At 42.4% G+C, this 22,737-nt stretch overlaps 1 protein-coding gene across 5 annotated transcripts in view; it reads right to left on the bottom strand.

Moving 5' to 3' along the window:
• Window positions 1–22,737, bottom strand: part of LOC111965130 (diacylglycerol kinase alpha) — a 34,648-nt gene extending 11,911 nt beyond the window's left edge. Inside the window, exons 1-18 of one of the 5 annotated variants that reach the window (XM_023989172.2) lie at window positions 21,786–22,737; window positions 15,634–15,763; window positions 11,226–11,302; window positions 10,959–11,067; window positions 9,298–9,372; window positions 9,083–9,132; window positions 8,888–8,962; window positions 7,798–7,914; window positions 7,114–7,231; window positions 6,559–6,647; window positions 6,199–6,309; window positions 6,017–6,115; window positions 5,738–5,815; window positions 5,222–5,295; window positions 5,061–5,135; window positions 4,481–4,566; window positions 4,292–4,381; window positions 3,923–4,083 (exon numbers count right to left, since the gene is read on the bottom strand). In XM_023989172.2, coding sequence (XP_023844940.1) covers window positions 3,923–4,083; window positions 4,292–4,381; window positions 4,481–4,566; window positions 5,061–5,135; window positions 5,222–5,295; window positions 5,738–5,815; window positions 6,017–6,115; window positions 6,199–6,309; window positions 6,559–6,647; window positions 7,114–7,231; window positions 7,798–7,914; window positions 8,888–8,962; window positions 9,083–9,132; window positions 9,298–9,372; window positions 10,959–11,067; window positions 11,226–11,302; window positions 15,634–15,730 — 1,581 coding nt within the window. In that variant the 5' untranslated portion in view covers window positions 15,731–15,763; window positions 21,786–22,737. Of the gene's footprint in view, window positions 1–3,922; window positions 4,084–4,291; window positions 4,382–4,480; window positions 4,567–5,060; window positions 5,136–5,221; window positions 5,296–5,737; window positions 5,816–6,016; window positions 6,116–6,198; window positions 6,310–6,558; window positions 6,648–7,113; window positions 7,232–7,797; window positions 7,915–8,887; window positions 8,963–9,082; window positions 9,133–9,297; window positions 9,373–10,958; window positions 11,104–11,225; window positions 11,320–15,633; window positions 16,384–21,785 lie in introns of those variants that run through there. The other 4 variants (XM_023989166.2, XM_023989142.2, XM_023989157.2 and 1 more) reach the window with 4 other exon arrangements.

Below are 22,737 nucleotides of genomic sequence, written 5' to 3' on the forward strand. Positions count from 1 at the left end.
CACTTTTTCAGCTTCTTGCCCACACATTTATTGGGATTGAGGTCAGGGCTTTGTGATGGCCACTCCAATACTTGACTTTGTTGTCCTTAAGCCATTTTGCCACAACTTTGGAAGTATGTTTGGGGTCATTGTCCATTTGGAAGACCCATTTGCGACCAAGCTTTAACTTCCTGCCTGATGTCTTGAGATGTTGCTTCAATATTCACATAATTTTCCTCCCTCATGATGCCATCTATTTTGTGAAGTCACCAGTCCCTCTTGCAGCAAAGCACCCACACATGATGCTGCCACCCCGTGCTTCACGGTTGGGATGGTGTTCTTCCGCTTGCAAGCCTTCCCCTTTTTCTCCAAACATAACAATGGTCATTATGGCCAAACAATTCTATTTTTGTTTCATCAGACAGAGGACATTTCTCCAAAAGTACGATCTTTGTCCCTATGTGCAGTTGCAAACGCGTAGTCTGGATTTTTTTATGGCGGTTTTGGAGCAGTGGCTTCTTCCTTGCTGAGCGGGCCTTTTCAGGTTATGTCGATATAGGATTCGTTTTACTGTGGATATAGATACTTTTGTACCTGTTTTCCTCCAGCATGCTTCACAAGGTCCTCTGCTGTTGTTCTGGGATTGATTTGCACTTTTCGCACCAAAGTAGTTCATCTCTAGGAGACAGAACGCGTCTCATTCTGAGTGGTATGACGTGCATTTCTTTAGATTTTCCCATGATGTAAGCGAATAGGCACTGAGCTTGAAGGTAGGCCTTGAAATACATCCACAGGCACACCTCCATTGACTCAAATATGTCAATTAGCCTATCAGATGGTCCTAAAAGCCATGACATCATTTTCTGAAAATTTCCAAGCTGTTTAAAGGCATAGTCAACTTAGTGTATGTAACTTCTGACCCACTGGAATTGTGATACAGTGAATTATAAGTGAAATAATCTATCTGTAAATAATTGTTGGAAAATTACTGTGTGTGCATCACAAAGTAAATGTCCTAACCGATCTTGCCAAAACTATAGTTTGTTAACATAGGCGGTGACCCCACCCGTTCTGTAGGTTCATGCGCTCTAGCAAGCATTCGAGAGCTGCGACCCTGCCTCACACAGGAAGCGGGCAGGTCTAATCCCAGGCTTTGTCATCCTCCCGTCTGGATTTTATTGCAACTCGCTGTGGCGTTGGGCTCCCTGCGTGTGGCATTGAAACCCCCTACAACTGCGACATCCAGAAACGCGCAGCCCGTCTGGTGTTCACTTGGCCCAAGTTTCTCTCACGTCACCAGCCGTCTCCCCGCTGGCGCCGCGTGCGACCGTCTCTCCGCATCTCTCCAGCTGGCTTCCAGTTGAGCTCGCATCCCCGCGGCTCCGCTTCAAGAGCCATGGTGGCGTTGCCTACGGAGCCTGTGAGGGGACGGAACCTCGCCCTCCGTACCTTCAGCGCTCTGATAGGTCTCCAGCCCAAACAAGGGCTACTGCGTTCATCCCTCTGGCCTGCTCGCCTTCCCTGACCGTCTGAGGACGTACGTTCCCGCTCAGCCCAGTTCAAACTTGTTGCCCCTGCTTCTGGCAACCCCAATGGTGGCAGACAACTCTCAGACGCAGTCAGCGGAGTCAATCACCACCTTCCGGAGACACCTAAAACCCCACCTCTTTAAGGAATACCTAGGATAAAGTAATCCTCCTAACCCCACCCCTCCCCCTTAAAAGAGTTAGATGCACTATTGTAAAGTGGTTGTTCCACTGGATTTCATAAGGTGAATGCACCAATTTGTAAGTCGCTCTGGATAAGAGCGTCTGCTAAATGACTTAAATGTAAATGTTAAATGTAAATTAACAAGAACTTTGTGGTTGAAAAACGAATTTTAATGACTCCAACCTAAGTGTATGTAAACTTCAGACTTTAAATTTCAACTTCAACTGTATTCAGACCCTTTGCTATGAGACTTGAAATTGTGCTCTGGTGCATCCTGTTTCCATTCATCATCCTTGAGATGTTTCTACAACTTGATTGGAGTCCACCTGTGGTAAATTCAATGGWTTGGACATGATTTGGAAAGGCACACACCTGTCTATATAAGGTCCCACAGTTGACAGTATATGTCAGAGCAAAAACAAGCAATGTTGAAGGTATTGTCCGTAGAGCTCCGAGACAGGATTTTGTTGAGGCACAGATCTGGGGAAGGGTACCAAAAAGTGTCTGCAGCATTGAAGGTCCCCAAGAACACAGTGGCCTCCATCATTCTCAAATTGAATAAGTTTGGAACCACCAAGACTCTTCCTAGAGCAGGCCGCCCGGCCAAACTGAGCAATCGGTGGAGAAGGGCCTTGGTCAGGGAGGTGACCAAGAACCTGATGGTCACTCTGACAAGAGCTCTAGAGTTCCTCTGTGGAGATGGGAGAACCTTCCAGAAGGACAACCATCTCTGCAGCACTCCATCAATCAGGCCTTCATGGTAGAGTGGACAGACGGAAGCCACTCCTCAGTCAAAGGCACATGACAGCCTGCTTGGAGTTTGCCAAAAGGCACCTAAAGACTCTCAGACCATGAGAAACATGATTCTCTGATCTGTTGAAAACAAGATTCAACTCTTTGGCCTGAATGCCAAGTGTCTCGTCTGGAGGAAACCTGGCACCATCCCTACGGTGAAGCATGGTGGTGGCAGCATCATGCTGTGGGGATGTTTTTCAGCAGGTGCTGGGAGACTAGTCAGGATCGAGGCAAAGATCAACGGAGCAAACTACAGAGAGATCCTGGATGAAAACCTGCTCCAGAGTGCTCAGGACCTCAGACTGGGGAAAAGGTTCACCTTCCAACAGGACAACGACCATAAGCACACAGCTAAGACAACGCAGGAGTGGCTTCGGGACAAGTCTCTGAATGTCCTTGTGTGGCCCAGCCAGAGCCCGGACTTGAACCCGTTCGAACATCTCTGGAGAGACCTGAAAATAGCTGTGCAGCGACACTCCCCATCTAACCTGACAGAGCTTGAGAGGGTCTGCAGAGAAGAATGGGAGAACCCCCCCAAATACAGGTGTGTCAAGCTTGTAGCGTTATACCCAAGAAGAATCGAGGGTGTAATCGCTGCCAACGTTGCTTCAACAAAGTACTGAGTAAAGGGTCTGAATACTTATGTAATTAATGTGATATTTCAGTTCATTTTTAATAATTCAGCAAAAATATCAAAAAAACAGTTTTTGCTTTGTCATTATGGGGTATTGTGTGTAGATTGAGGGGGGGGGGGAACAATTTAATCAATTTTAGAATAAGGCTATAACCTAACAAAATGTAGAAAAAGTCAAGGGGTCTGAATACTTTCCGAAGGCACTGAAGCTACATCATTTACATTACATTTACATTACATTTAAGTCATTTAGCAGACGCTCTTATCCAGAGCGACTTACAAATTGGTGCATTCACCTTATGATATCCAGTGGAACAACCACTTTACAATAGTGCATCTAACTCTTTTAAGGGGGGGGGGGGGGGGGGGGGTTAGAAGGATTACTTTATCCTATCCTAGGTATTCCTTAAAGAGGTGGGGTTTCAGGTGTCTCCGGAAGGTGGTGATTGACTCCGCTGACCTGGCGTCGTGAGGGAGTTTGTTCCACCATTGGGGTGCCAGAGCAGCGAACAGTTTTAACTGGGCTGAGCGGGAACTGTACTTCCTCAGAGGTAGGGAGGCGAGCAGGCCAGAGGTGGATGAACGCAGTGCCCTTGTTTGGGTGTAGGGCCTGACATCACTCACAGATGTCACTGTGATTGTGATTTGTCTTACCAGTCTGCTCATGTCTTCTTATTGCTGCAAACAAACTACCAAAACTGACAGGCAGGATAAGGCAGTTAAGAGAGACATACAGGTGATTGACTGTTGGAGTCTGTACATTATCCAATCAGCAGGCTCTATGACCCCAAGGTCGTCACTCACCACGCCAATAGAGAAGTAGTTATTGATGATCTCGTTGGGCACAGGGTCTCCTATCTCCTGGGGGTCCTGTGAAATCACCTGCACACTCCAGCGGTCCATAGGAACCAACGAGCTCTCCTCGACCTCCTTCAGAATCTCTCTRAGATCTGTGCCCTCGTAACCTGCAGGGGTTTCCATGGACACAGAGGGTTTACACAAGAGAAACACATGATTAGCGTTTATTTTGGGGTACCTTCCTTTTATCCAAAGCCATGGGATGCATTCTAAATAGCAAAGTATTCCCTATGGGCCCTGGTCAAAAGTAGTGCACTACATAGAGAATAGGGTGCAATTTAGGACACCCCCCATTATGTTAAACACAGCCCTTACCTCCTCCCCAGTGGAGGCAGCGAGCAAGGTCGTTCCCTGTGCCAAGTGGCAGGACCGCCACTGGGGGACGCACCGGCAGGTCAGCTTTGTCTGAGAACACACAGAGGCAGCCATTGTTCAGCTTTAGAGAACCCCAGATACCTTGACTACTGTTCATGAACCTCTGAGGGGACAGGAAGCAACCCACACCTATAGCATCTAGAATCCAGCCGACTGTGCCGTCTCCACCACACACCAGGATCCTGTAGTCATGAAGGTTCCGAAAGAAGTGCAGTCTGATATGGATACACATACACATTAAATCAATCAAAACTATTTATAAAGCCCCTTTTTTACATCAGCAGTTGTCACAAAGTACTTTTAGTGACCTTTCCCAAACCACATAGAGAAAAAGCATACTATAATTAAGCAATAAGGCCCAAGGGGGTGTGGTATATGGCCAATATACCACGACTAAGGGCTGTTCTTCCTTATTGCCTTATTGCTATTATAAACTGGTTACCAAAGTAATTAGACCAGTAAAAATACATGTTTTGTCATACATGTGGTATACGGTCGGATATACCATGGCTGTCAGCCAATCAGCATTCAGGGCTCGACCCACCAAGTTTATAATACCAATGAATATAATATCCCATAAAAAAGGATTAAGAAACCATATACCCACTGTCATAAGGGAAACATAATGCTGTCATAACAATAACATAACAGTCCACAAACAGTCCACTTTCCCACCTCCCACCCCTGATCAACCTGTACGTGTAGTTACCCTGGTCCAGGGCCTCCATTGGAGAGGTTGTAGACCTGCCGTGGGTTCAGTAGATACTGAAACTTCCTCAGCACTCTGAAAAATACATGACATTCACTCACAGGAGTACATTAGTGCAGGCTAGGAAATGTTTTATGATGTCTGTCCTGATCTGCCCTTACCTCTCCCCCTGCTTCCCTCCACTCTTTGGGTTCACAAACACCAGGAGAGGGTGGGTGTCTGGAATAGGAGCAATCTGCAGAGAGAGATGGGGAGGAGATAAGATTAACGTGTGCATGCACTGGTGTGCATGCCATGCAGCAGCCAGCACAATACAATTGCAGTCAATAAGAGTGACAGAAGCAGATCCATAGCAAATAAAAATGCATTACTGGCTTTCACACATTTATGTTAAAGCACATGCTAATGGATAGGACAGGGCTGCCAACTCTCTTCCTGGAGATCTACTGTCCTGAAGGTTTTCAGTCCAACCCTAATTTAGCGTATCTGATTCAGCTAGTTAAGGTCTTGTTAAGCAGCTAATAAGTAGAATSAGGTGTGTTAAATTAGGGTTGGACTGAAAACCCACAGGACGGTAGATCTCCGGGAAGAGGGTTGGGCAGCCCTGKGATWGGGCCAGTAGTGTGTGTGAAGTAGATGGTACGGTGTCCCTGTCAGTGGAACTAAGAGGACCCTACCTGCAGAATGTGCCCGTCTGGGGTGATGTCCTCCAGGTTAGTGTCCTCCATGGAACTACTCCTTCCTTCTTCATCCTTCTTCAGAAACAGAGAGGGTTAGGMGCATAGCAAGGGATATACACATTTGACACATACTGTAGGATTATTGGGTGACAAAAAAATCTGCCAACATTTTTTGCTTTTAGCTGAAGCATAGCCTGAATGGCTATAAACAGTGTGACTTCATTTGCAACTCTTATGGAATGGAGTCATGAGCTTGTCGTGGGTTCAATGGCTGACCTTGGAGGATGAGTATATGGCCCACGGTGGCAGAATGTGGTCTCTTAGCGACCCGCAGTCGCACGATGATGACCCGAAGTTGACACAGTCGTCATGGCGCTAAAACGAGACATTCATTGCAAAGACTAGTGGCAGCATATGTGTACACATACAGCCAAGAATGTAAACGCACACACACTTACCATCTGTTGGCACCACACGCAATGCTTCCCTGCCAGGGTCTTGATCTTCTTGTTGCAGAAGTGACACTTACTGGAGTCACAGTCAGCACTGACCCAGCCGTGAGCTGGAATCTGGAGCAGACAGACAGAGGGACAACGTCCACAAACACATATGAACACTATAGCCACAAGGGCAAGATTTTGCTGACTGCATACACACTCTTGAAAAGGACATGACTATGATCAGGTGTGCAGATGAATCAAAATGAGGGTCTAAGGTCTAAAATCATGATCATATTCAGGTCTAAAATCATGATCATATTCAGGTCTAAAATCATGATTCTGGAATGAAATGTGAAACAGAACTCTATTAAGGCTCACCCCAATCTGTTTTTTGGATTTAACAAAGGTGCAGGCACATGGACCAGGATTCTTGTTGGCACAGTGACCATGGACAGTGTACTTGCACACTGAGGGGGAGAGAAGAACAAGGCCACTGTTAAGCATTTCTCTTTGAAAATGTTATCGTGTTTTTTTGTTATCGTGTTTCCCTACTAGGCTTAGGTTTGAGTAGCATATGGTACAGATCTGTGTAGCAATCAGGGAACCAATGGGGAATAAAGAACTACAGCAGTGGTCACTAACCCTGGTCCAGATGAGCTATAGGATGTGCAAGCTTTTATTCTAACCCAGCACTAACGCACCGGAATCAACTACTCATACAGAACTTGGTTAGTTGAATCACGTGTGTCAGTTGTTGGGCTGGGACAAAAGCATGTATGCCCTAAGGCCTGTACACTGTAGCTCTCAAGGACCACACTTCAGTGTGGTGACAACAGAACTACAGTCTCTACTCAGACACTCAGAACTTCAGTCTAAGTATATCTATGAATATGAGACAGAGGTTGCCCCCTTGTGACGGTATAGAGCTATTACAGGTGCAGCAGAGGCCCTGTTTCCTGAGGCCCAGCAGCATGCTCTGACACACGTTGCAGTACACAGGCTTGTTGAAGTGCTTCATCCTCCAGATGTGCTGCCCATCCCTCTCTGCCATCTGAGAGAGGAGAGAGAGAGGGGGGGGGGTAAGAGAGAGAGAGAGGAAAGAGAGAGAGAGAGAGGAAAGAGAGAGAGAGTGAGAGAGGGGAAGGAGAGAGAGAGAACTGAGAGAGAGAGAGCGAGAGAAAGAAAAAAGAGGGTCAGGGCCTTTGTTAACAACTAATGTAAACAGCAGAGTAGTCTCTCTTGCATTGTAGACTCATGGAAAGGGAGACACCGTGGCTGTGCCTCTGAAGTGACTAACAGCATGGTAAAGTAAACAGCACGCCAATCCAAACAAGTACCATTTGTATGTGTGCAGACTTATTTCTGATACAGTATTGCCAACAAAGTCTAAGGGCCGTAAATATATAGATTTTTGGATAAGACAGGGACAAGATAAGACATAACTTTGGGGTGACATTTAAAAGTATCATCTAAACAAAATTGAATAAAGCTTTATTGAGATGTACAGTAGTTGAACCATACAGCTCATAGCATAAGGAGTCTATTGTCACGTGCTGAATCATGTATACTGATTGAGTTAACCAGATGAGTCAGAGTCTGGCTGTTAGTGCTTCTTGCCTTGAGTCCCAGCAGCACCAACAGGGGCACGTTGTTCATCCCTCCCTGGATCCACTCCTGCAGGGTCACCGCTCCACTGCTGTCAGCATCCATCGCCGTCATCATGTCCTTCAGCACCTTAGGGACCAATCGGAGTAGTTAGACTCCCACTGATCCTGGTTCCTGACCAATCACAATACAAGTCTCTCTGCGCTGCTGCCAGGTGTTAGCCCTATAGAACCAAAGTCTACAACCAGAACATCAACCTTCAAACCAAATGACATTTTATCTAATTTTGGACTCACTTATCTTAATTCATTGGAAGCTTAATTTCCATGTATGGACATCACTTCAGATTTAATTTTGTAGATTAAATAGAATTTCACTTGCAGAACAAACTCTAACCTGACAAATATTAAGTATGCAATCTCTTATCTGATAATCTCTGTAATCTCTTTTTTGATAATTAGAATTGATGGAATGTCAAGTGTAAGCAACATGCAGTGTTGTACCTAAATACTGTTAACATTAGTCTCTCATCGCTAATCACTACAACTCTCTAACCAGAAACTTGCACAAGGACTGTAACTGGGTTCTGGGTGGGGGCGTTGGGCCCAATTCAATCAAGACCACTAACTAGATTACTGGGGTGAGACAAAACAATTTGAGAGAGTGTGTATTTAGATTAATGTGGTCTAATTCTTTCCATGAAAATAATGTTTGCCCCGTCAATCAAAAAGAAAGGCATAATAATTCCAACATCAACACTGTTGTTTACCCTTCGCTGAACCCTGAGGGGTATACTACAAAGCAGGATCAATAAGCTATAGCCAGCAATCATTATAAACAACCAGAAGTAACTGTTGATTTTCTGATTCATTAAAGAAAGCTAAACTAAGATATGCATTTTTTGGTTGTTGAGTCAATTAGACCATGCCCATTTCAAGATTATCTTTTTAAAAAATGATTTCGGAATATTTAGTCAAGTTAGCTGGCCACCTCCTTGATCCTGCTTTGTAGTATACCCCTCTGGTGAACGTTTTGCTTGAATATAAGACCCAGTGAGTATTCCCATAAGGATAGTTGACAGGCATTTAAGTGGATGTCTTACCGGTCTGAGTTCTGTCACGTCCCAACCCAGGTAATCTGCCGCACGCATCATCTGGGTGATGATCCGATCCACTTCCTTATTGAGAGTAAAACCACAGTTTGTTCTTTCACAACTCCTACTGTTCACTACATCACCTTGATTTAAAATGAGAGTAGAATGTATTCATAATACAGAAAGTACATTTCAGTCACTTACTGAGCTGTCCAGGAGTCCGTTGCCATCTTTGTCATAAAGTTTGAAAGTAACTGAAAGCACAACAGGTGATGAAATGAGTAAATCAATAACAAATCCTTTTTGTTTTCACTCTACTTATCTCTCCTCACTGGTCAATTGAAAACAGCTAAAAGATCAACCCATCATGGAATACAAACTATCACACAGAATTCCATTGGTGAAAAGACAGTACTCACATTCCAGTTTGTCTCGCGGCTGTCCCTCCTCCAAGACAGAGAAGTAACAAGACACATCTTTGAGGTACACTCCACCTGAGAGACAAAACCAGGAGTTTATTCAGATGTTTAGCAATTGGAACTTATATAAAGTGCATTCAGAACCCTTGACTTTTTCCACATTTTGTTACGTTACARCCTTTTTCTAAAATAGATTACACATAATACCCCATAATGACAAAGCGAAAACAGGTTTAGATATTTTTGCAAATGTATAAAAAATTCAAACAGATACTTTATTTACATAAGTATTCCGACCCTTTGCTATGAGACTCGAAATTGAGCTCCGTTGCATCCTGTTTCCATTGATCATCCTTGAGATGTTTCTACAACTTGATTGGAGTCCACCTGTGGTAAATTYAATTGATTGRACATGATTTGGAAAGGCACACACCTGTCTATATAAGGTCCCACAGGTGACAGTGCATGTCAGAGCAAAAATCAAGCCACGAGGTCGTAGGAATTGTCCATAGAGCTCCGAGACAGAATTGTTTCRAGGCACAGATCTGGGGAAGGGTACCAAAAAATGTCCCTACGAACACAGTGGCCTCCAACATTCTTAAATGGAGGAAGTTTGGAACCACCAAGACTCTTCCTAGAGCAGGCTGTTCGGGCCAAACTGAGCAATCAGRGGAGAAGGGCCTTGTTCAGGGAGGTAACCAATAACCTGATGGTCACTGACAGAACACCAGAGTTCCTCTGTGAAGATGGGAGGACCTCCAGAAGGACAACCATCTCTGCAGCACTCCACCAATCAGGCCTTTATGTTAGAGTGACCAGAAGGAAGCCACTCTTCAGTAAAAGGCAAATGACAGCCCGCTTGGAGTTTGCCAAAAGGCACCTAAAGACTCTCAGACGATGAGAAAAGAGATTCTCTGGTCTGATGAAACCAAGATGGAACTCTATGGCCTGAATGCCAAGCGACCCTAATCACACAGCCAACCCTAATCACACGCAGGAGTGGCTTCAGGACAAGTGTCTGAATGTCCGTGAGTGGCCCAGCCAGAACTGGGACTTGAACCCGGTTAAACATCTCTGGAGAGACCTGAAAATAGCTGTGCAGCGACTCTYCCCATCCTGACAGAGCTTGAGAGGATCTGCAGAGAAGAATTAGAGAAACTCCCCAAATACAGGTGTGCYGAGCTTGTAGCGTCACACCCAAGAATACTCAAGGCTGTAATCGCTGCCAAAGATGCTTAAAAAAAGTACTGAGTAAAGGATCTGAATACTTATGTAGATGTAATATTTCCGTTTTTTTTTTTTACTTTCTAGAAACCTGTTTTTGTTTTGTCATTATGGGCTATTGTGTGTAGATTTATGAGTAAAAAAAAACATTCATAAATGTATTAAAAATGTGGAATGTGGAAAAAGTCAAGGGGTCTGAATACTTTCCGAACGTACTGTATCATATCAACTTAGACCCATAATCAAGCAGAGAGCCAAATACAGTATGCATCAAAGTATAACATATCGTAAACTCATGAATGTTCACATCAATGCGGTCACTTTTTAAGAGCAATTGATGGATATTGAAGGTATAAGTAAGACATATCATATACATTATATTATACTGTATGTCATACACAGTAATAATACAAAAGAGTTGGGATGGTGGGGCTCACCCCCTTTGGGTGGAGGGCTCCTCATATAAACGTCTCGCTCTGCATTCTGGAAGTAGTGGAAAAGGCGTTGGCAGAAATCAGCAGGGAAGTCATCCGCCTCCAGGTAGGTCTTGAGGAACAAAGAGAAGCCAACTGCATCGATTCGCTGAGATTCCAAACAGAACAGTACATCAGAGACAACAAGGGTTGTGTTGTGTAATCTCAAGTCAACATAGKGTGCTGGCAGAAGGATGGGCCATGGTTGGAAAGGACCCTCTTGAAGCTCACCTCTCCAAATCTGTACTGGACCAACCGCCCGCCTGCATGGAACTCTTTCATCACATCTTTCACTCTCAGACTGCCATCTGCATAGAGGACAATACTGAAAGTCAACACAGGGGATACAAGCATATAAAGAGAAGCCAGATATGGGACAGGCAGAAAAGCCTAAAAGATAAAATACATGTACATTTTGGCAACAATCCCTTTGAAAATCAATTTACAACAGGGTCAAAGATTCAGTACGTAAACCACCAGCAGAAGATGTAATATAAATCAAACAAATACACAGGACGTCTGACAGGCAAAATACATGTCCCTCAAAGATCTAAAAACCTCTGCCTTTTGGGTTCCATTCTAGTGCAGCTCTTCGAGGTTTTAGGCTGGGTAACTCTAAAGCACTTTGTGACAACTGCTGATGTAAAAAGGGCTTTATAAAATACATTTGTTTGAAATTTGATTGACTATATGAAACTCCAGTGAGGCAAGGGAGCAGTACCCTTTCATGCAGTCTCCCTGTTCACCATCTTGGAACATTACCCCGAGATTTAGTTGAGTAGTATGAGAACATCCATAAAAACACTGGTTCAAGGTGCATGCTGGATTAGAGAGGATAATTTAGGAAAAAAAGTACATCCACACTGTCTGGTATAATGCTCCCCAAGTATTCCTTTTTTTATACAGTACCAGTGAAAAGTTTGGTCATCAAGGCAAAGGGTGGMTATTTGAAGAATCTCAAATATAAAATATATTTGGATTTGCTKAACACTTTTTTGGTTACTACATGAGTCCATATGTGTTATTTCATAGTTTTGATGTCTTCACTATTGTTCTACAATGTAGAACATAGTAAAAAATAAAGAGAAACCCTTGGATGAGTAGGTGTTCAAAAACTTTGGACTGGTAGTGTATGTGTTATGGCTTTTCAACCTCAACTCTTAATCCACAATATGGCAATTTATCTAATAGAACTCAAAGGGTTTTCTTTAATGGAAGCTTCTCTAATGTCAATCATGTAAMGTTTGGTGTACCGCAGGGCAGCTCTCTGGGCCCTCTACGCTTTTCTATTTTTACCAATGACCTGCCACTGGCATTAAATAAAGCATGTGTGTCCATGTATGCTGATGATTCAACCATATAGGCATCAGCAACCACAGTCACTGAAACCCTTAACAAAGAGTTGGTCTGTTTTGGAATGGGTGGCCAGTAATAAACTGGTCCTGAACATCTCTAAAACKAAGAGCATTGTATTTGGTACAAATCACTGCCTAAGTTCTAGACCTCAGCTGAATCTGGTAATGTATGGTGTGRCTGTTGAACAAGTTGAGGAGACTTACTTGGCGTTACCTTAGATTGTAAACTGTCATGGTCAAAACATATCGATTCAATGGTTGTAAAGATGGGGAGAGCTCTGTCCGTAATAAAGAGATGCTCTGCTTTTTTGACACCTCACTCCAAAAAGCAAGTCCTGCAGRCTCTAGTTTTGTCTAATCTTGATTATTGTTCAGTCGTGTGGTCCAGTGCTGCAAGGAAAGACCTAGTTAAGCTGCAGCTGGCCCAGAACAGAGCGGCATGTTTTGCTCTTCATTGTAATCAGAAGGTTGATATAAATACTATGCATGCCAGTCTCTCTTGGCTAAGAGTTGAGGAGAGACTGACTGCATCAATTATTTTTATAAGAAACAATGTGTTGAAAATCCCAAATTGTTTGCATAGTCAACTTACACACAGCTCTGACATACACACTTATCCCACAAGACATGCCACCATGGGTCTATTCACAGTCCCCAAATCCAGAACAAATTCAAGAAAGTGTACAGTATTATATAGAGCCATTATTGCATGGAACTCCGTTCCATCTCATATTGCTCAAATAAAAAAAACTGAAAGTAACACCTCACGGCAGAACGTCTCTCCCTTATTTGACATAGATAGTTTGTGTGTATGCATTGATATGTAGGCTACGTGTGCCTTTTAACAAAAAATGTATGTAGTTCTGTCCTTGAGCTGTTCTTGTATATTGTTCTGTATTATGTCATGTTTCATGTTTTGTGTGATTCCAGGAATAGTAGCTGCTTCTTTTGCAACAGCTAATGGGGATTAGTGATGCACCGATATGACACTTTTGGCCGATACCGATRTCCGCTATTTTCCTTGCCCCAAAAAAAGATACCGATAAACGATATTTAAAATTTTAGCGGCCTTTTAAGCATTCTAGTACAAAATAGTTAACACACACACATGGACGCAGCGATCTAAGGCACTGCATCTCAGTGCAAGAGGCGTCACTACAGTCCCTGGTTCGAATCCAGACTGGATCATATCCAGCCGTGAATGGGAGTCCCATAGGGCGGCGCACAATTGGCCCAGGGTCGTCCGGGACGTCATTGTAAATAATAATTTGTTCTTAACTGACTTGCCTAGTTAAATAAAAGGTTACACACACACACACACACCACACTGACCAAAAAGTTATTTTGCTGGCATTTACGTCCCCATTACCAGTAAAACATAATCAAAACCTATTTATTTCACTTACTTGCTGTGCTGTTTCGTTGTTAATTTGTTCAGTCATTTCATTCTCAACCAGGATTTCTATGGAACGCCATTTGGGTCTTTGCGTGTCAAAAAATATGCATAACACTATTTGACGTGTCAAATAACAAGACATAATCAGTTTCAGTAGCTGTATAGCTAGGTGTCATCATCTAAAATTACCCTAATTTATAAGACAGTTCTTATTTTATTAATGGTGGTCGGACCCATCTATGTGAAAATAGCCACAATAAGGATTAGCCACAATAGTGGACTTTTCAATTGCCCTTCAAAATAAAAGTATGGCACAATTCTACTATTTGTATTAATTTGTATCACTGTCAATTACATACTTTTATTTTGAAGGCAAACTGCAAATTCCACTATTGTGCCTAATTCTTATTGTGGCTAGCTTCATAACACATAACCCGGTCCGGTCGAGCCTCACTAGCCAGATGAAGCTAGCTGAATCTTATAATGTTAGCTATGAGCAACAGGGTTAAGTAGCTGGCTAGCTATTTATTTTCATGAACTGAAGTTCAATTTCAATAGCTGAACAACAAGTGGCAACCTAGCTAATACTTACTCACAAGGATTCCTAAATCATTGCTAAGAATAATGAAAATGACTGCAGTTTCTACTGGTCATTGTTTTCAGGCTGGTTGTATTGATGTCAGCTAGGTACCAAGCTAAAGCTAGCTACCCCAGAAGTTGCGGTCGAACAAATGATGCTTTATTACCAATGCGGTTTTGTAAACACATCGTTTGTGGCCGGTGTTTGCAGACTTTTTTGTACAGCTTTGACAGTGCTACTGTATCTTTTTTGACACGCAAAGACCTAAACAGTGTTCCATAGTATGTATGTCGTGAAGCAAATAGCAGTGACGCTATTACTGTGTAACTCCGGTAGGGCAACATCTGAAAAATAGCGCACTTGTTAGTGTGTACTGGTGCTCGACCAGTCAACGAAAGCCACGACAGAGAACAATTGAATGTCAAGGGCAATAAATACCATTATTTTGGCGTTAATGGTTTTCACCTTTGAGTTGTCTCGCTGAAATGTTCTTACTCTTCAAAATGACTGCTYGACTTGTTGACTGCTCAATCCACACAGCAGACATTGTGTGGGCTAGGTTAGGAATGCTGTGTTGCACGTGTAGCGCAAAATTTTACATGCCGTTATTACGTCATGTACCTATGTTATATAGGTATGCATGGTAGTTTTGACATCGGTTTTTAACATCGGCGTTAAACTAGACATCGGCCGATACCGATGTTGGCATTTTTAGCTAATATCGGCCAATTCCGATATGTTCACCGATATAKTGTGCATCCATAATGGGGATCCTAATAAAATACCAAATGTTGGAACATAACTAACGAAATTACAGTTAACAAAAATGTACCCTTAATCCAGTATAAACTAACGTATATAATGTCTTATTCAAAAGACAAATTTCACAAATTCTATAGCACAACAGCAGAATCATGAGGATGAGCATGAGGGTCTGGGCAGATGAGATATAGTCGTTGTTTGTGTGCCTCCGTAAGATGTTGTTTGTATGTGTATGTTTGTATCTGGTGTGAAAGAATTAGGTATACTGTAGCAGTCAAAAGTTTGGACACATTCAAGGATTTTTTTTAATTTTTTTTTTACTATTTTCTACATTGTAGAATAATAGTGAAGACATCAAAATGATGAAATAATATTCCACCTCCTGGTAGTGGTTCCCAAGTATTCAATAGGATAACATTTTTACCCAACTAGGTCTTCGTCAGGTTCATTAGACCTAGAGCCACAGACTGTTGAAGTTAATTCTAGAAGTATGGTATTAGCATTGTATCTGACCCACCTTTCMTTTTAATTAAAAATGGCACTCACATTCCATGTACTGCTGCAGCTGGATGAAGTCCACAGGGCTCAAATCCCTCCCGTCTGGGTTTGTAGCTGTGTCTTTAGCTAGGTTTGGAGCCGCCATGGTCGCAAGTTTCTCCCACACTGGTCAGAGAGACTGAGGTAGAGAGACAGGAGAGTGACTGAGAAGGAGAAAAAATATGAATCCTACACCAAAAAAACATAAAAAAAGAAAATAAATTTGTCCACTTTGAGTCCAGAAGCAGTAAATTAGCAAGTCGGCGAAGAAGGGGAGATAGTTGAGACATTCACTATCTATGAATAGTGAACGTGACATCCCACGAAACAGGTTTGTTGCACCCCCTCCCCCATTTTGCCCTCAGAACAGCCTCAATTTGTCGGAGCATGGACTTTACAAGGTGTCGAAAGCGTTCGACGGGGATGCTGGCCCATGTTGACTCTAATGCTTCTCACAGTTGTGTCAAGTTGGCTGGTGGACCATTCTTGAAACACACGGGAAACTGTTGAATGTGAAAATCCCAGCAGCGTTACAGTTCTTGACACAAACCTGGCACCTGGCACCTACCACCATACCCCCTTCAAAGGCACTTAAATCTTTTGTCTTGTCCATTCACCCTCTGAATGGCACACATACACAATCCATGTCTCAAAGCTTAAAAAATCCTTCTTTAACCTGTCTCCTCCCCTTCATCTACACCAGGCCTGGGCAAAGGCCGGCCCGGGGGCCGTATGCGGCCCGCGATCTGATTCAATACGGCCCGCGGAATCATGCTCAGATCACATAAAGAATTTGCGACAGTAGTTTTGAAAAAAGTATTTGTTATTCAAATTAAAAGCCCTATGAATAGTCGCCTTTGTGTAATCATTTAACTCCCACTGCTTGTGGGACATTTATTTTGAAGGCACGTATAACAACTGCACGAGGACAGACAGTGACTGACAGGCTGACATACACGTCACAGTTACAAATAGTAGGTAGCTAGAAATTGAGCAAAAATTTGTTTTTCAAAGATTTCAAAGAAAAGTAGACAATGAACTTGTCCCGACACTTCCAAACGAAGCATAAGAGAAATATAAGAATATGTCTTCTGAGCAGAGGGCAAGTGCATCGAAAGAGTTGCTTTCTCAGTTGAAAAAGCAGCAAGGACTTTTCACAAAACTGCATTCAGCAAACAATGGAATCGCGAGAGCTAGCTATGTACTGTCCCACAAAATTGCTAAACATACAGTTGAAGTCGGAAGTTTACATACACTTAGGTTGAAGTCATTAAAACTCGTTTTTCAACCACTCCACACATTTCTTGATAACAAACTATAGTTTTGGCAAGTCRGTTAGGACATCTACTTTGTGCATGACACAGGTCATTTTTCCAACAATTGTTTACAGACGGATTATTTCACTTATAATTCACTGTGAGTCAGAAGTTTACATACACAAAGTTGACTGTGCCTTTAAACAGCTTGGAAAATTCCAGAAAATTATGTCATGGCTTTAGAAGCTTCTGATAGGCTAATTGACATCATTTGAGTCAATTGGAGGTGTACCTGTGGATGTATTTCAAGGCCTACCTTCAAACTCAGTGCCTCTCTGCTTGACATCATGGGAAAATCAAAAGAAATCAGCAAAGACCTCTGGACCTCTGGTTCAATCTGGTTCATCCTTGGGAGTAATTTCCAAACGATCTGTACAAGCAATAGTACCCAAGTATAAACACCATGGGACCACGCAGCCATCATACCGCTCAGGAAGGAGATGCGATCTGTCTCCTAGACATGAACGTAATTTAGTGCGAAAAGTGCAAATCAATCCCAGAACAACAGCAAAGGACCTTGTGGAGATGCTGGAGGAAACAGGTACAAAAGTATCTATATCCAACGTAAACCGAGTCCTTTATCGACATAATCTGAAAGGCCGCTCAGCAAAGAAGAAGCCACTGCTCCAAAACCGCCATAAAAAAAGCCAGACTACAGTTTGCAATTGCACATGGGAACAAAGATCGTACTTTTTGGAGAAATGTCCTCTGGTCTGATGAAACAAAAATAGAACTGTTTGGCCATAATGAAAATCGTTATGTTTGGAGGAAAAAGGGGGAGGCTTGCAAGCCAAAGATCACCATCCCAACCGTGAAGCACGGGGGTGGCAGCATCATGTTGTGGGGGTGCTTTGCTGCAGGTGCASTTCACAAAATAGATGCCATCATGAGGTAGGAAAATTATGTGGATATATTGAAGCAACATCTCCAGACATTAGGCAGGAAGTTAAAGCTTGGTCGCAAATGGGTCTTCCAAATGGACGTTGACCCCAAACATACTTCCAAAGTTGTGGCAAAATGGCTTAAGGAAAACAAAGTCAAGGTATTGGAGTGGCCATCACAAAGCCCTGACCTCAATCCTATAGAAAATTTGTGGGTAGATCTGAAAAAGCGTGTGCGAGCAAGGAGGCCTACAAACCTGACTCAGTTACACCAGCTCTATCAGGAGGAATGGCCCAAAATTCACCCAACTTATTGTGAGAAGCTTGTGGAAGGCTACCCAAAACGTTTGACCAAATACTAATTGAGTGTATGCAAACTTCTGACCCACTGGGAATGTGATGAAAGAATTAAAAGCTGAAATAAATAATTCTCTCTACTATTATTCTGACATTTCACATTTTTAAAATAGTGGTGATCCTAACTGACTTAAGACAGGGAATTTTTACTATGATTACATGTCAGGAATTGTGAAAAACKGAGTTTAAATGTATTTGGCTAAGGTGTATGTAAACTTCTGACTTCAACTGTAGCAAGCCATTGGCTGAGGACAAATTCATTAAAGAATGTTTAATTGACTCTGCAGCAATACTTTGCCCCGACAAGAAAGAGCTGTTTGAAAATGTTTCCCTGTCAAGACGAACAGTGACACGGCGTGTTGAGCACATCTAGAGAATATGGAACAACAGTTGAAAAACAAGGTAAAGGATTTCACCTATTTCTCATTGGTCCTGGATGAGACCAGTGATGCACGTGACACGGCGAACTCGTTGATATTCTTACGAGGCATAACCCCAGACTTGGAAATTACAGAGGAGCTTGCTTCAGTGCAGTCAATGAAGAGCGCAACCACAGGGAAAGATTTATTGGAGGGGGTTAATAAGTGTGTGGCAAAGCTGGSACTTAGTTTTGAAAAGTTATCCAGTGTGACCACTGATGGGTGCCCAAACTTTACAGGAAAAAACGTTGGCCTTTTGAAAAGGATACAAGATCAAGTAGCTGAGSTGAACCCAGATCAGAAAATAATTTGATTCATTATTCATCAGGAGATGCTCTGTAAATGTGTTCTGAAAATGAGATATGTTGTGGATACAGTCACTAAAGTGGTAAACTTCATAAGCGCAAAATCTTTAAACAACAGGCAGTTTGTCTCACTGTTGGAAGTGACAGAGTCGGGTCATGCAGATCTCCCCTACCACACAAACGTGAGATGGCTGAGTTTGGGGATTGTGCTTAAAAGGGTGTGGGACCTGAAATCGGAGATTGCTGAGTTTTTGCAAATGAAAGGGAAAATATGTGGATTTCCCTCAACTGCAACATAAAGAATGGTTGGCTGGTTTTGCCTTTATTGTGGACATCATGGCCCTCATGAATGATCTGAATTCCAAACTACAAGGGAAGGGCCTTTTTGCACATCAGATGTACAGCCTTGTCAAAGCCTTCAAGGGAAAATTACTCCTCCTGACCCGCCAAGTAGAAGCCAAAAATCTCATCCATCTTCCGACACTACTAGTCTGTTCCCTATCAGATGACGAGCGGGAGAAGTATACATCACTGCTGCGTGCTTTGAAAGGTGAGTTTTCTCATYGTTTTGAGGATTTCAAAGTGTTGGAAAATGACATGCTGTTGGTTCCTCTCCTTTCACCTTTAATGTGGATAACACTTCCACTGACTTGCAACTTGAGCTTATCGACCTCCAGTCTGATGCAGTGATGGGAGAACTATTCAAAATGTCACTGACGAGGTTCTATGCATCTCTTGATGAACAAAACTTTCCAAAGATTAGGAGTCATGCTCAGAAGATGTTTGTACTATTTGGGTCAACCTATGTATGTGAACAGACATTTTCAGTGATGGAATATAACAAGKCAAGGCACAGATCATCTCTTACTGACTCTCACCTCTCAGCAATCCTGCGCATAGCGACGCAAGAAACTATACCAGACTTCACTGCTCTAGTCAATGCCCATCAGAGTCTTCACTCCTCACACTGATTGAGTAGTTTAAATGTAATGTTGAGCTCTCTCTCTTTCTTGTGCATACCCGTTAACAAGAGTTCTGTCCGTGGTGCTGAATGCACAGTGTACTTTTCCCTCCATGTAGTTCATTGCATGTTTAATAATGGAAATACCTACCAAAAGGAGAACATGGATGTAGTTTATTTCTGTGCATGTTAAAAAAGTTAAATAAGTAGCATACCTGGACGTGATTTACAGTAGATATATCTGTCAACAGAGTCATACACATGATGTATAATCCTGTAATATGATTCTGGACCGCAATAGCAAAAATATATTCTAATGTGGCCCTCCATGGAAAATAATTGCCCAGGCCTGATCTACACTGATTTGAAGTGGATTTAACAAGTGACATCAATAAGGGATCATAGCTTTCACCTGGTCAGTCTGTCATGGAAAGAGCAGATGTTATTAATGTTTTGTACACTCAGTGTAGTTCCTTACCAGTGTGTCATTTTCCTACAGTTCCTAAGCTCTAAATTCCTAATGCCTATCACATTTGTTATTTCCTCACACCCCATCTCAAGATAACGTGAAAACCATGTTCTAATCAAATGCATCCCTGAGGGACACTTTYTAGTTTCATACTCAGATGAAAAGAGACTGGCAACATGTGATGGCGAATCTCCAGCTGGCCCAGACAGTGGAATCATGCCTGTTTGGGGTAACTCTTCCAATTAAGGGAATCATTTGAGCATGACTCTCATCACCCAAGGAAAATGTCTTTATTCTACGTCAGTACTTTGTTCCAGTGGCCTGGAAACTTTTGTGGAAAATCAAATTACTTAAGAGAGAATCAACAACAGACAATAATGCATACTGCTGCTCATTTTCATAACTACATTTGATCAATGAGGATGTCACTAAGTCAATTGAAGTTTACACACATTCAATGTGTTTTTTTTTACCATCAACAACATAAGCCTAAAGTCACATTCCAGAGGTATCCTTTTTAGTATGAAAGTAATTGACAATAGAATACATTACATTACCCCAAAATGACAAAAAACTATGTTTCAGAGGCTTGAAGGTTTTGGGTTAATTGTCAAACATTGGGATTAAGGGTATATTGTTTAACTCCCTGATTTGATTTGATTCTATCTTGACAGGGTACATCCTGTAATGTCCTGTACTGGATTAATTAACAGAGTAACGTCAGATTAAATTTTTTAGAAACCCAGGTTGAGAAAAACTACTGACATACAGTAGTGGGCTGCAGTATACCAACATCATGATTCTTGACACCAGCTTTGATCTAGTATGAGGAGATGAAGTTGTGGCATCTCTAATGCATGGCTGACTCAAGGATCAAATACAATGAGTTATTCAATCAGTCACCTACACACTTTACCTACACACCTGAGTCTACAATTTTGACAAAGCAGGATCCCATGAGGAAATAGTGGGAAGGGTAGGGAAACTGGTCTAAAAGCAGAAGGTATGAAAAGCACAAGCATACATTTTCCTTAAAATTGCTTTTATATGGAACGTATATTTTGTTCTGTGTAAATCATTCCATATGTAGCCTACACAGWTCCAACCAATATTTATACAAACTTGAGTTGAGAAATAATGACAATGGATGCATTGGAAGTTTTACATGTCGAACATTAAATTACAGTGTAGACTAGAGTGGACTAAATCAGTTCCAAGTTGTTAGTCAAACAAGTCCAGGGCGCGGTGATAGGCTGGCATAGACTAAATATGTTGTTTGACCTTTTATGGATAAAAAAAAAMAACGATATATATATTWTTTTTTTTAAACCTCAGGTGCCAAAGCCTACACATTGCGTGGTCTCGACAAGTGGTCATTGCTCTTTCAGTAGGCTACACTCATTGTTTACAGGTGAAGACGAATCAATTGTAAGGGAATGTAATAACAGCTTACTTTGGTGAAGTGCGTCCTAATAGATGGCTCTGGTGACGAGGGACAAGTGGACCCAAAAGAAACCCGCTATCCACAGTAGAATTCGGTCGAATATGGATGGTTAGGACGGCTACGCGACTGCTATGGCCACAACTAAGTGAGCAGATGTTGTTCGTGTATTAGAGCATTATATAAATCTAAGGGATTAGTGGGCGGGGAAGGGCTTGCAGTTTGCGACAATTACACTAGCACCGCCTTGGTGACAATATTATAGGACAGTTCCTATTTAGATTTTGGAAAATGGAGTGTAATTTAGAGTAACGTAATCCATTGAGTCAGGAGGTGGGGGGCTTCTCGCGTTTGACAATGGATAATTGACAGAATATACTACTACAGATTRAAAATACAAGAGCCACGGAATTGTTATCGAGTGGGCAGTTGAGGAAGAATACAATGTATCGAATTTGTCAACTTTGTTACAATATGGGGACAATAAAAAAATCACAGTAGTGTGGCTGACACCTAAATCGAAAACACGGTTGTATTTATTACGCCGATTGTTCTTCTTCWTTAAAAGTTTTATGGCAGACTACATCTATTGGTGCATTGCCGCCACCTAMGATACGGGGTATTAAGATACTACCAAATACAAAAAGAAATCAAAACAACCCCTCCTTCAGTCACATCCCTACACAGGCTCATGTGCCTTTGAGGGCGGGGCATTCATCGACAGGATTCATTGTAATGCCTTAGCAGAAGAGTTCCAAAAAACGCGCAGCTGCACTCACAATGATGCCTATTTTCTCCGATTTCCGCTGTGCAGTTGATAGCCAAAGTAATATACGCTACAAACCTCATATAACCCAAATACCGCCTACAAACCTCATATAACCCAAATACACACGAGAAGGGATATACGTTTCATCAAAAAAACAATAGAATGGATGTACGCCGATTTTGTTGCAAAACGTTT

This window comes from Salvelinus sp. IW2-2015, linkage group LG1 (genome assembly GCF_002910315.2).
Source record: "Salvelinus sp. IW2-2015 linkage group LG1, ASM291031v2, whole genome shotgun sequence".
Lineage (NCBI taxonomy): Eukaryota > Metazoa > Chordata > Actinopteri > Salmoniformes > Salmonidae > Salvelinus > Salvelinus sp. IW2-2015.